The sequence below is a fragment of the Danio aesculapii genome, chromosome 9 (assembly GCF_903798145.1).
Source record: "Danio aesculapii chromosome 9, fDanAes4.1, whole genome shotgun sequence".
Taxonomy (NCBI): Eukaryota; Metazoa; Chordata; class Actinopteri; order Cypriniformes; family Danionidae; genus Danio; species Danio aesculapii.
In genome coordinates, this window is record NC_079443.1 from 43,617,250 (window position 1) to 43,632,075 (window position 14,826).

Consider the following 14,826-nt stretch of genomic DNA (forward strand, 5'->3'; position numbering starts at 1 on the left):
GTTGTGAGTTTCTCTATCGTTGCAAAGAGTTTACGAGCATTGTTTACGTTGCTGTTTATAAGGCTTGAAAAGAAAGTCTGCCTAGCAGTTTTTAGTTCCATATTAAAAGCACGAAGACTGTCTTTATAGATATTATAATGGATTACTAGTTTCGTCTTTCTCCACATACGCTCAGCTTTTCTGCACTGTCTTTTCGTCATTTGAATTCTTGGGGACCTAGTCCAGGAACCCCTTTGGCTGCTAGTTATCTTCTTGGCTTTAACAGGAGCAATGTCATCTATGACATTCTTAACTTTAGAGTTAAACAAATCAAGAAGAGAATCAACAGAGTCTGCAGATATACTTGGTGCTAGCGATAAGGCCTTCATAAACTGCTCATTAGTGTTCTCATTTATGCATCTCTTTCTGACAGAGACAGATCTGTCTTTAATAGCTGGAGTGATCAATATATCAAAGAAAATACAGAAATGATCAGATAGTGCAACATCCTTAACAACAGTTGATGAAATGTGTAAACCCTTAGTTATAAGTAGATCAAGAGTGTGTCCACGATTGTGTGTGGGTCCTTGAACATGCTGAGTCAGATCAAAAGTGTTCAAAACAGTCATCAGTTCTTTTACAGCATTGATTTCTGGATTATCAATGTGAATATTAAAATCCCCAGCAATGGTAAAATAGTCAAATTCAGAGGTTACTAATGATAACAGCTCTGTAAAATCATCAATAAAAGCTGGAGAATATTTTGGAGGTCTGTAGATAATGATCAGTAAGATACGTGGAGCACCTTTTAGTGCTATACTCAGATATTCAAAAGACAAAAAGTCACCAAATGACACTTGTTTACACTCATAGACATCTTTAAACAGGGCAGCAATGCCTCCACCTCTCCTATTGGCTCTGCAAACACTCAAAAAGTCAAAGTTTAAAGGAGCTGTTTCATTCAGAACTGCTGCGCTACAGCTGTCATCTAGCCAAGTTTCATTTAAAAGCATAAAATCAAGGCAATTTGAGCTGATAAAATCATTGACTAAAAGTGACTTATTGTTGAGTGATCGGATGTTTAAAAGTGCTAACTTAACAGTTTTAGCTGTTTTTGCTACAGTAGTCTCAGATTTATATTTAATAGACACAAGATTTGAGTGATTTACTATACGGCCTGAACAAGTCTTCGGTTTTCTGTCACGTAATACAACACATATATGTGTAGAGAAAGCTACAGGCACACTGGGTTCCTGCTTGTTCTGTAAACATCTGATAAAGACACTGTTATCTAAGCAGGCACCCGAGACACATCATGGAGAGCAGTTTTGTTCACCAGCTGAGGATGGTGCGTTGTTGTTTGGGCCCTGGCGGTGGGGCAAATGTCGGAGGGCTCTTCCACGTGGGCTCAGAGGTGGTTGTGGAGCAGGCCGCTTTTTGGTTGGTAACTGGGGGCTTGCGGCGATGGAGTGTGAAAGTTTAGTTCCAGCATGCACCAGTTCCTCCATCTTTTTTGAGAAACCCAAGAGAGGCGAGCAAGGTGATAATGGGAACGTGTCTGGTGACAGAGGCTGTGGCTCTGGAGATTCTGGGTGCTGAAATATGTTTTCCTGGGTGTTTTCCTGAGGATCATTTTTTAGTGACGAGACATGATGCTGTTCTGATGCGTCACAGTCTGTCTGTGTTGAGCAGAGGGCCAGCGATAGTGTCTCTATCAACAGTGGGTGTTTTGGCTGCGTGGCGTTATCACTGTCCTTGGGTGATGCGTCAGCCCCAAGTCCACTCGGGAGCTGATTTGAGGTCCTGTGGTCATCTGGACATTTGCTGGGTGTGTATGTGCCATTTGGATTGAGGTCAGTGGCACATACAGCTGATGGATGATGGAGGGAGAAGAAGATATTGTCCTTTAGTACCTTTGCACCAAGTTTGTTTGGGTGAAGGCCGTCTGATGTCAACAGTTGTCTTTGGTTCCAGAAGAGATTGAAGTTGTCAATAAAATTCAGTCCTTTCCTGTTACATGCTTTCTGCAGCCATACATTTAGACCAAGCAGCCGTGAAAACATGTTTGTCCCTCTTGCAGGGAGCGGTCCACTGATGAACGGCTGAATTTTCACTCTTTCAACTGTTTCCAAGAGCTCACAGAAATCTCTCTTGAGCAGTTCTGACTGTTCCTTCCGAATATCATTCTTCCCCACATGGATGATAATCCGTTTTGCAGTCTTGTGCTTCTTCAGAATTTCCTTAAGTTCTTTGTTTACATCAGAAACTGTTGCATGAGGGAAGCAGTATGTCATTGTAGATTTGCTCCTAAAATTCCTGATTATTGAATCTCCTACAACTAGTGTTCTTATCTCAGGTGCGATCGGAGCAGAATGCCGCTGTCTAGTCGGCCTTGAGCCTCTGTTCCATGCAGAGTTAGCTGCTGAGTCATGCGATCTCTGTCTGACTGCATTTGGGGATTCTTCACCCATATTACTCAATACTTCATATCTGTTCTGAAGCTGTATTTGAGTCCGAGCTGTATTTGGGGTAGAGGACGCTAATGCGGCAGCGTATGATCTGACCCCGTGAGTACCCTTTGGTCTCGCACCTTGTTTATGCCAATGCTCATTTTCAACAGCTTTAATCTGTTTTTCAGTGCTCGGAATAGTGGTAGGAATAGATTTATGGGACTCACCGGCTATTTGCTGTGAGCGTCCACAATGACGCTGCAGTTCTGGTTGGATCGCAAGTAACTTTGTTTCAAGAACTGCAATCTTTTGTAGAAGTTTGTGGCAGTTTGTACAGCAGTGAGAATCTGAATTAATCCGATCCAGAGGCATTTTCACAGCCGTGTTTTCCCGTCTCAGGAATGTGAGCAGCTGATAGCTGGTAGCGGGAGGATTGTTTAGACGATAATTCCCCTCTTGTTAGTAAAGCTATATTCCAGAAAGTTTGTAGAATCGATGCTGATCATCAAGTTGTGTCGTTTGAGCACTGTGCTGATAGGCTCAAGTTAAAATTAGGGTTTAAGATATAAAAGCAAGTGAGCAGAGAGCGGAGCAGTAGGCAAAGACGTCCGAACAGTAGCGAAGCAGGAAGCGAAAGTTATATCTCGAATAGTTGCGAATAGTTGATATCTCAATGACAGATCCCATAGAAATCAATGGAAATTTTTTGAATTTGTTACTAGTAGCAACAGAATAGTTACTAGTCACTATTAAAATAAGTACTAGTATCTAATAAATAAGAACTAGTATCTATTTAATAAGTACTAGTACCTAATGAATAAGTACTAGTACCAATTAAATAAATACTAGTATCTAATGAATAAGAGTCTATTTAATCAGTGTCTAATGAGTAAGCACTAGTATATTTTTATAAAACACTAGTATCTTAAACATAGACTGTAAAAGATCTGGACGTAGTAGCCGTGATGTCCCCCATAGTTTTCTGAAGAGCCCAAAAGAAGCTACAAGTAGGCGTAGCCAACCGTCGCCATTTTGTTTGCCCGTCATCGCACCGACCGGGGGATACCAAACAAGGGCAAAGAGGCGGAGCATGAGCGGAGCTACAGACACCTGCTGGCACTTTGCTTAGACAGGCTGTTCTATGGGAGAAACGCTGAATACTTCATTACCTGCGACTCGTTTGTGTTCTGACCACGTGCGCTTGGTTGTGTACTATATCAATGAAGTGTTTAGACTTTTAAAAAGACTGTTGTAATACATTGAGCCACTAAGCATTGTTCTTATGATGTTTTTTCTACAGGAGGAAAATGCTAATTACATCCAAATACTTCAAATATAGTGTGTGTTAGTAAATGCAAGGCTATTTATGAAATCCAGGCATAACACTGTAGGACAATGTTTCAGATGACTGTTCTAGAGCCTACAGCTGATCAATCTGTCAGATTCTGGAGTGCATTACTGGTCTAAAGAGAATTATAAATGATAAATGCTCTTAAATAAAACAAATGCATTTATAGAGATGGTATAACTATATAATGTGACTCACCTGGGAAATGGAGGCCACGTGAATGGTTTGTAAGCACAATTAAGTACACACAGCATGCCATATCATCTGATAATTGTAAGAAATAAGTCCAAAAGGCAACTGACTGTGTAAAGCCACATAAAACAAAACAAAAATATGATGTATATGCCGAGTTCAGCGGTTAATCAGCTGAGGTGAAGTGACTGCAACCAGCGAGACCTAGCTGCCACTCAAGTGGCCACGCCCTTAATTATGCAGACTTAATAAAACCTAATATAAAGGAAACAGATGAGTTATAGCTAATATTACCCTTCATGGGAGAGGGTGAATTTTTTTATATGAACCAAAATCATTCTTTGTACCAGGCTGTAAACACCCTTTTTTTCCTGTTCTAACGTTGGCCATTTTAACAGTGGGCTGAATAAAAATTTGCTCTATATGGAGCCAGGACTCGCGGAATTTCGATGAATTGCAGTTTTAGTTACTTGCGTATTGGCTTAGAAAAGATACTAGTATCTAAAAAAAAAGCACTAATTATGTGAAAATAGATACTAGTACGGGCTATTGATTGAATGTCAAAACAACTTGCCATAGTGGTTTTGCCTGCAGTCTCCTGCCATAGCGTAACAAAATATACTTCAGTTACCAAACACTGAATAGAAGAGTTCAGATACAAAACCCTCTAATTGCTGGCTGAAATTGTCATCTAAAATTAGCTTTTTTTCAGGCTCCTGTTTGCAAGTTCAGTAATTTATAGCAAAGAATTAAACTGAAATAACTAAACATAAACATAGAAACCTGTAGGAAACGTTTTAGGAGAAAATTTCAGTCAGCAAGTGTTTTTTTTTTTTTTTGCATCTAAACTCTCGTCAAGTATAGCTTTGCACATAAAAAAAACAAGAGTTGCACATTATCAAATTGCCACATTTGATCTCTGTGGCAGACGGGTGTCCTGTGGAGCAGAGAGCAGATCTGAACTGTCCAAATAAGCAGATGCAGACAGAAGAAATGTCTGCTCTGCCGCCAGCTGGACTCAGACAAACAGGCTGTCTGACAACACCACACAGCTGCCTCCAACCCTGTGTGTGTGTTTGTGTGTGTGAGGTGTGCAACTCTCACCTGCTTCCTGTTCAGCTGGTTGGGAGACTCTTCTCAGTGCTGAATGGGGTGAGTTCAAATGAGCATCATCTAAAAATAATCAAATAAATGAAGCAACCATGAATCACAAATAAAATTCAGGTGTACGGTATGAATAGAACAGCTCTGGGAAAAAAATTAAATGACCACTTTTTACAGTTATTATCAGCTCTCTGGATTTGCCATTAATAGATGCATATTTTGAGTAAAATGTATTTGTGTTTTAGGTTATGAACTACTGGTGATAACTTTACAATTGCAAATAAGAACGTTACCATTTAGAGATGACAATAGGTCAGTCTCAACATGTTTAGCAGGAGATTCTGCCACAGGTTTGGCTTCCTCTTCCTCTGACTTTAATACAGCGGCAGCTAAAAAAAGGGAACAAAACAGAAAACATGACTTTTTGTTGTTGTTGTTGATGTCCTATTGTAATGAGAGCCTTTCTTTCTCAGACAACATTAACACACTTCAAATCTTAATTATGCTTCAAAACTACGTCAACTTCAACCAACTATTTAGCAAGTGATATAAAAATCTGCCTAGAAAATAAATTAAATTCAAATTAAAGGTCGAATATTTTAAATAACTTTTGTGGAAATAAAATGACAAAATATGAGTTGAATATTCCAAATGGCAACACTGACCATTACATTTTTTTTTAATAGATAAAAACACATAATAAAAAAATAAATAAATATATGTAACTGCACAATATGTAACTTAGTTTGCTGTATATTTGCAGGACTATAGGCCCTATCATACATCCTGCGCAATAAGGTGCAAAAGGTGTCTGGTGGGATCTGTTGCTATTTTTAGACCAGCGCAACCCTAATTTTCACGTTTTGCACCACGTTGTTTAAACGGCAAATTCATATGTGCCACTTTGTGGACTCATGGATATGCTGGTCTAAATAGGTGGTGTTTTAAGGCGCATTGTTGGCAAGTTGCTATTTCGAAGATCTGAAATAGACCGTGCCATGGACCAATTAAAAGCTGGTCTAAAGTCTAGCGCAGAGTGTGTTAGTTATGCGTCTATGCAGGTCCAAAACATATACACATTGCTTAATACACACAGGATGAACTGCAATACACAGATATCTTTACATATGATGTTTACATATAAATGTTACAAAAATTATTTTCTACATAAACATAAAAACCACTGCCTCCATGCCTTTATCTAGGGGGGCTTTTTCAGTTTATTTATGACAATTTGCATTTGTATATCATTATTATTATTATTATTACTATTAGCAGTATTATTTATTATATGCATATTTATATTTGTTTTAATAAAAACAGGTTTAGATTTGTCCACCTGTCACCACATAGGGCATGACAATAGGATGTGTGTTTATATATAACTTAGTTTTGTGACCACACTTATTATTGTTCATTTATTCGTTTGCTGGAAATTAGTACTGAATTAAGAAATAGTTTTGAAACAAAACTTTACACTAAATACATTAAATTAAATATGGAGTGCATACAACACCGTTTCCTTATCCACAAAAGTAAAGGAGTAAAGAGTAAAAGTAAAGTAAAGAGAAAATAAAGAGGCCGAATGGAGGAAACTCGTTCTTTATCCTCTGACCGCAGATGGTCTGTTTAACTGTTTTCTCGCTAGTGAAGCGTTCGGTTTTTCCACTTGCAAAGTCTGCCATATAAATAGCAAATGCACCATGGCGCGACCTAATTGTTTCTTAAAGGGAATGGGAGATAAGACTCAGATTGGTTTAGTGCACGTTATGCTAAAAACACCTGTTAGACCATGCATCAGAGTGCAAAGCGTATTTTTCCATCCTTGAAATAACAAAAATGGATACAGACATTCCTTTAGACTTTACACTTTGCACCTAGATCATTAAAATAGAGCCCTAGATCTCAATGTTTTTATTTTAACTAAGGTTTTAATTATGTATTTATAATTTAATTATATTCAATTATTTTAGTTATAATTAATAATTTAATTATAAGTTATATTATACAATTGTTACAAAAAATATTCATTAAGTTTTAAATGTATTCATTTAGGGCAACAGAACCAAAAACTCTTTCTGGAATCATATATATATATATATATATATATATATATATATATATATATATATATATATATATATATATATATATATATATATAAATATATATATATAAATATATATATATAAACTTAATAGTCAATTTGACAATGTGACACTATCAAAAAGTATCTTAAGGTAAAGCACATACATAAATATTAAATATTTGGCAATTTAATTGTGTGTTAGCCTAGATTAATAAACCACATTTTATCGTTAGATTAAAAAAATATATCTGTGTCCCCTTTAAGGCCTGCGATGTAAACAGAAGTAGATATTTTTCCATTCTGGGTAATGTTTGAAAACCTGTATTTTTTTCACTCTGACTCCACTTAAGGATTTAAAAATATATATAAATATTTAAAAAGGCTTTTTGTGTGCAGAAAACCTTTTTGGTTTGTTTGTTTCCACCTTTTCTCTGACCTCGAGGCCAGTGTTGCTGCTGTCTCTTTAAGACATCTGTCTAAACATCCTCCTCATATGTGAAATAAGATACAGTGTTATGCTTTCCCAACACACATGCTGTCAGCTCCAATACAGATTTAATCATTGCATCTTTTAAAAACAGTTTGATTGCTAATAATATGACCCCTTTAATCCTATTTCAACTTTTCAACATAGGCACTAATAAATAAATAAATAAATAAAATGCACCCAGCTGCATTTGGGTCTAAATGAAAAGTGTTAATTGTACTTCAGAATGACGGTTATTGATCTCATAATACTAAAGGGCTGTAACCTTTGTCATGCAGATGTCTTTAATTACCGGCCTTGTATAAAAACAATATGTCATTACTGAAAATTGCAGAGAGGAGAAGTGTTTGCTGGTACATACGCTGACAGCTCTTTTGGCATTCTTTTATGGTCTTGAAGTTGTTGGCGTTCCCAAAGCATCCACCATAAAAGAACTGTTTGCATTCCTGGCTCTTCTGATCAAAAAAATAGCGAGGCACCAGTCCTCTACATGGCCCCGGCTCATCCTCCAGATGACATGGGCTCTTATTCTCTATGAAAAACAAGCAAAAAGATGAGACAGACCATAAATCGTGTACTGCTTTATTTATAGCATCTTTTTCATCAGCTTTAGAGTTAAACATAAATAAAAAATTGTTATCACTAACTCTTTCAAAATTCTTATAAATGTCAAAGCTGCTGCACAATATATCGTTTCAGCATCGACATCATGATGTGCATAGTCACATCACAGGATCTGCAATGTTGAGTTGGGACTGTAATTAACCAGAAAACACAGCATTTTCAGTCCTGCATGTGACTATTAGGGTTGGGCAATGTCAACCAACTTGGCATCATACGTTGTTTAATGTGAAACATCACGATGGACGATGGCATTGTCGTTGTAGGTGGCGGTGAATTAATTATTTATGAATAATTAATTAATTCATAACCAATCAATTATTTGTAGCCTACCGTTTCAACTACCTGAACCACATGGTCTTTGTTTTACCCATAACCAAATCACAAATAAATAAAGATAGGTTACACACAAATTACCACCTGTCTATCACTTTTTCTGCGGGACTCTGTGTCATTATAATGGCATCGACAAACTTGGTTGGTAAAAAAAGGTGCCCAACCAACAGTATCTGAGGTTTTCACTAAAATGACTAAGCGTGAAAGTGAAAGACACATTACCTGATGGATTCAAAAATCCGAAGAGTTGTCAGATAGAGACAAGATGAATTAAATATCACGTTTAACAACTATAGTGAGACACGATGCAATGGTACATCCTATATATATATATATATATATATATATATATATATATATATATATATATATATATATATATATATATATATATAATATATATAGACATATTGGTGTAAACGGGGCCATGTGTATTTTTTGGAAGCAGGTTGCTGTTGTGACAGTGGCGGGCCGGAAAATCGCGATGCCGCCTCAGCATCGGGATGCCTATCGACCCAACCCTAGTGATTATGTAAGATTTCAAGCGTATTTAAACCATTAGGGAACTGGAAATGATCAAATGTGTAGCTTTAACAAAGAATAATTGCATTTAATTGTATCTACAATAAAGACTAAAGTAGTCAACATTTGAAGTGGATAACAAAAGTTTTTCAAAATTGTCCTGGGACAAGAATGGAAGTTGTTGAACAGTTTTAGGACAACTTTGATGAAAGGTTTTCAATAGTTCACACTTAGCTCATGATTTATAAGTAGCTTGTTTGGTTTGCTGTCCTGGGAGAGAGCCCTGAGCTCAAGGGATCCTCAGGCCCAGGGCTCCCTCCGGGCGAGGGGAGATTAAGCTCAGGTCGATCTCAAAACTCCCCCACTGCTGAGGCTAAGGTGAACTTCCTGAGAGTAAGACATTTAGGAAAAGATACTTAGTGTAAATGCCAAGGACACGTTTTTTCTCAAAGTTGTGTATATTTGTGTTTTTGTTATAAACTCAAATTAATTTGTTATAATTTGTGTGTAAATTTCTGTTATAAACTTATAATATGCAATATAATGCAAAGCAGAGAATGTGCACACTTGAAATTGTTGGTAGTTATGGGTTTTACAACAAAGAGTTGCTATTGGAGCATAACAGATCACATGCTTTGAGTTACGTGAAGTGCGGGACCATTGCATTATGGGTGAAACTGACATGGTGGCAGAAAGAAGCCAACAATACAGAGCATGAGAAAGAGTTCATTAATCTGCATGGTCTGAGAGGGCGCATATTTATATTTTAATTCTGTTATATTTTATTTATAGAGTTCAGTTTACATGAATGATGTTGTGTGTAAGACTAATGTTACTGAATTCAGAGTTGTCGCACACGTTCATATGCATATCAGCGGACATTTAAGTGAGAGACTGTGAAAAGGACTCTGAGAAATGCATATTTTAAATGTTATATAGTTTATTTCTTGAAGTTTTCACGATGTCTACTGCAAAGAGAGAGAGAGAGAAACAAATAAACAGCAAAGACATCAGTATGAAGCATGGCTATCATTTTATTTAGACCAGTGCAGCTACACTTAGGCTAATTGTATCTATAATATAGAGCATGCTTGGATGGTGGAAGGAAACCGGGAAACCTAGGGGGAAACCCACGCAGACATGGGGAGAACATGCAAACTCCGAACAGAAATACCAGATGACCCGGCGAGGACCCAGAGCCAGTGGTATTCTTGCTGTGAGGCAACAGTGCTAGTCACTGGGCTGCCGTGCCGCCCATTCTGGATAAAGGTGGAAGAAGGGTTTTTTCCAGACGAAGATAGTTGTAGAAATGAGCATATATATATATATATATATATATATATATATATATATATATATATATATATATATATATATATATATATATATATATATATATATAGTGACTTGGGATCCTTTGATTGGAGAATCATTATTAGCTAATGTGGGCCAGCTTGAAACTAGTTTAACATTAAACTTCACTTAGTGTTATTTTATATTTGATCTTTTAATTTCTGTGCCTCAGTACTTCAGTCAGTCAGTCTTTATTCATTTCCCAAAGGCAATTTGGTTGCAGCATACAAGCATCTCAGGTAGCAAAGACTTATGGCCCATATTTGGCATAAATCTGGCACAGCAGACATTCATCCAGCACTGGCATAAAGCACCTGCGCCAAACATGGCCCTGGTTTGGCAGAGGTGGTACCGTCTTTAAGGCGGCACACAATACCTGTGCCAGATGTAAAATATAGTATTTGGCCCAGATGTTAATAATTGATATGTGGGCCATGTAATTTTGGCCTGTCTTGACGCAAATTTAAAATAAATTTTTATTATTTTCAAATAAAGAAAAAAAAAGTCTACCAATCAGGTCGCTTCGAGAAAAAGCACGTCCATAGCACACCTAAAACGCAATGATTCATGGGTTAATCAATTTCATTGCAGTCATGACACATCAATGTGGTTTTATCGTGGAGTAGTGTGATATGAAGCTGTAATATCGCCCTAACCTACCTAATTTCTAACCCCAACCCCAGAACCATTCAAATACAGTGTTGGTAGCATAATCTGATGGGTAGGATAAAATGTCAGGACACAGGAGCACCGGGCTCTAATAATAAGATTGTCACACTATTAATAAATGTATTATTATTTCCCTTTCACCCTTTCTGCCCTCCAATCAGAACTGTCTTTTCAGTATTGGAGGCGTGGCAGTAACATTTAAAGCCAATAGATGAAGAGACATTTCCAAACCATATTAGCATAGAGAGTTTCTAAAAAGGGTTCACACAGTAAACTGGTACTGTACAAAAGCTTGCTGCAACACCACTGTAGCATTCATTAACCAAGATTCACTCTTGGTTACAATATGTATTGAATAAGGACTTAATCTGGACAAATTGAAATGTTATTTAGACTTTCCTCAGATTTTCAAATAGTTGATTCTTGGCTAAATAGTGTACAGTCATAACAAACTATACATTAATGGAAAACTTATTTACTAGTTTTGTGGTCCAAAACCACATTTTTCCATGTTTTCTGCCTTTGATTTTATGTCCAGAGTAATCTCTAAACTGAAATTAAATAAATAAATACCCCATACATTAATTACAAGACAGGAGACATTTGAAACTATGAAATATTAATATAGGTATTGAGTGATTAACCTAGGAAATATAGGAATTGAATATTACTCTCAGAGAAAGCAGCTTGACCGTCCCCTTAACCGATATCCTGGCCGTAAGCCATGCAGACGCCGGAGTGATTGATATATTTTAGCTCCATCTACAGCGCATACCCTGTTGATAAATTAATGGCCAGATTCCAAGGTTCCACAGATTAAAAAAATCACTTAATTTCCTGCCACGTTTTTTGCCCTGTAATGCAGAATGTTATTTATGGCCGCTGCTAATTAAAATATTTCACTTAAGTTGTTATTCATCATGGAGAAAGGCAGCTTTTAATCCAATCAGCTGTGAGAAATCATCAAGGCATTTTGTTTTTCCTCCCTTCTTTCAGATAAATCGGATTTAGAAGGAACGATGAGTTGCACTAACCTGACCATAAATGTCACGCAGTCACTATACAGATGGAAGCTTTTGGATATTATTCAATGTTAATTGCAGGATCACTTACTACTTGAAAGTGTTTAAAATGTGATTATGTTGAGGGAAAACAACTCTAAGCAAGCAGACGATAAAATAAGATTTTTTTTTTTTTTTTTTTTTAAATGCTGCTTTTTATGTTTTAAGATTACACCCAATGATTTCAATGGTAAAATAGGTAAAAGTGCTACATTAGTTGGCGCCAACAGACTAGTGGTATTGTGCGCTGACATATAGCACCGACGTGCTCACAGCGACCCGAGTTCGATTCCCGGCTCGAAGTCCTTTGCCAATCTATCTCCTTTCTCTGCTCCCAATGCTTTCCTGTCTGAAATCTCTACTGTTCTATTATAATAAATGCGAAACCCCCCTAAAAATAGTTATAAAAAAGTGCTATATTAAAAATCTGTAACCTGGTTAACAGTATAAGTTTCCTTAATATATATGGTGAATAACAGTAAATTGACTTTTCCTGAATTCCCTCTCAAACGCTTCACATTTTAAGCTTTTTTATTCATATTATAATGGTTCTTTTTATTTTTGTTTTTCTCACCAGTTATGTTCATTAGAGTTTTATTACATGTAATGTTGATATATCCCAGCAGGCACAGCAAGTCAACATGACGTCAGATTGACATTGTACCCCAATACGCGGGGATGTTGCATTTTGTTTGGAAACAAAACAAAAGAAAAACTTTGCTAACGTCAGGCCAAGTTCAGTTTCCAACCTATAATCAACCAAATATCAACGTCTAATGATGTTACAGCTTGGCGTTTTGTGGACATTACCACTATGACGTCTATCAGACGTTGGATTTTGGTTGTCATGCCTGACGAATAAATGTCAATATTTGACGTCAATTAAACATTGGTTTAAGATGTTGGATTTCGGTCACATTCCAACACATTCATTCATTCATATTCTTTCGGCTTAGTCCTTTTATTTATCTGGGGTCGCCACAGTGGAATGAACTGCCAACTTATCCAGCATATGTTTCACACAGCTGGTGCCCTTCCAGCACTGGGAAACATCCATACACACTCAGATTTACACACATACACTACGGCCAATTTAGTTAATCCAATTCACCTATAGCGCATGCCGTTAGACTAAGGGACAGCGTTGTCGTTGTTGGACGTCAAAATAATGTTGTCCTGAGGCGCTGGCTAGACATTGCATTTTGCTCACCTGATGTCACGACCTAAATCTAACCTTATATTAATGTCTTATGACATTGTGTGCCTGCTGGGATGTTTATTGGATTGCTTTAGTGTCATGTGTGTTACCATGATGGTGTTTAGTAGTTGTGTGAACTTTTCCTACAAGACGAGGAGCATGCTAATATACAGAAGGTGCTCGGTGTCATTCAAAAAACTACTAAACACCATGGTAACAGACAATAACGTCATGGTTATTACCTGTGTAACAAAAACTACTTTGTGTAGATTTTATTATTGTGTTCCTACATTATGCTTTATGGTATACTCAGTTGGCCTGTCAAATTTATCAATATATCGACTTATCGCCTCAATAATTTTTGGGGTTGCAATGAATATCGCCCATACATAAAAAACAATTTTAGCACCATTTTAGCTGATTGCACAACCTCTCTATCTCTATTGGAGGTGTCAGTATGGTTATAAAACATAATAGTATTTACTATAATTACTATAGTATATTTCATGTGGGTGTCTGACCACTGAAAATAGATCTGGTCGCAGATTTCCCAGCCTCTGTTACTTTTTAACTTGCACTTTTTTGTTAACATTTATCATTTATTTGCTTACAGTGTTGAAGATAGTTACTATTGAAAGTAATGCATTACAATATTGAGTTACTCCCCCAAAAAAGTAACTAGTTGGGTTACTTTTGTTTTATTTTAAGTAGGCATTATGTGTTACCCTTTCAGTTACTCTTGTGTTATTTTTATAACCTGGCTAAGGCTTGACCTCTTTTAAAACTTGTTTTTTTTTTTCTTTTTTTTTTTAAATAGAGGAGCTCTGCAATTAACAACACACTGTATAACTTGCACCTTCATTTAACTTTAAAAAAAAATCACATACAAAAAGAATTCATGATGTACATACAGATTATTGACAGTTTAAAGCAATGTGTTTGCTACTTTTGTACTTTTTATCTTAAGTAAAATCACTGCCCATTGAGACAATGCCATTTCCTTTTCTTGGATGTGAAATAATGAACACATTCTCTCATTGACCGCGTGATTCATTGTGACTAATTTAATTTTAATTCATTTTGTGTTTAAAAGCTGATTAATTAAACTAAAAAGTAAGTCACGTTACATTTTCAATAAATGAACTCAAATATTATTACTTATTTTTAAAATAATGCGGTACTTGTTACTTAGAAAAGTAATTTTATTACGTAACTTGTGTTCCTTGAAATGCGTTACCCCAAAACTGTTTGTTAAGGATATATACTGAACGTTTTCACATACTGATTCCAGGGCCTAATTGTTGAATTGTTAAAATGACTATAATTAAATGAAATATTCTTAAGAATAAATTATTATGTGTTCTTTGGAAGAGTGTACTTGCATTGTGATGCTATTTTATTTTAATTCTGGTATGGC

The 14,826-nt window shown here is 36.4% G+C and overlaps 1 protein-coding gene across 2 annotated transcripts in view; it reads right to left on the bottom strand.

The window, feature by feature from the left end:
- tfpia (tissue factor pathway inhibitor a) overlaps positions 1-14,826 on the bottom strand; it is a 55,803-nt gene that overhangs the window by 6,449 nt on the left and 34,528 nt on the right. For both annotated transcript variants that reach the window (XM_056465819.1, XM_056465818.1), the window contains exons 3-5: positions 8,011-8,181; positions 5,367-5,462; positions 5,074-5,142 (exon numbers count right to left, since the gene is read on the bottom strand). In XM_056465819.1, the coding sequence (XP_056321794.1) occupies positions 5,074-5,142; positions 5,367-5,462; positions 8,011-8,181 (336 nt within the window). The remainder of the gene's footprint in view (positions 1-5,073; positions 5,143-5,366; positions 5,463-8,010; positions 8,182-14,826) is intronic.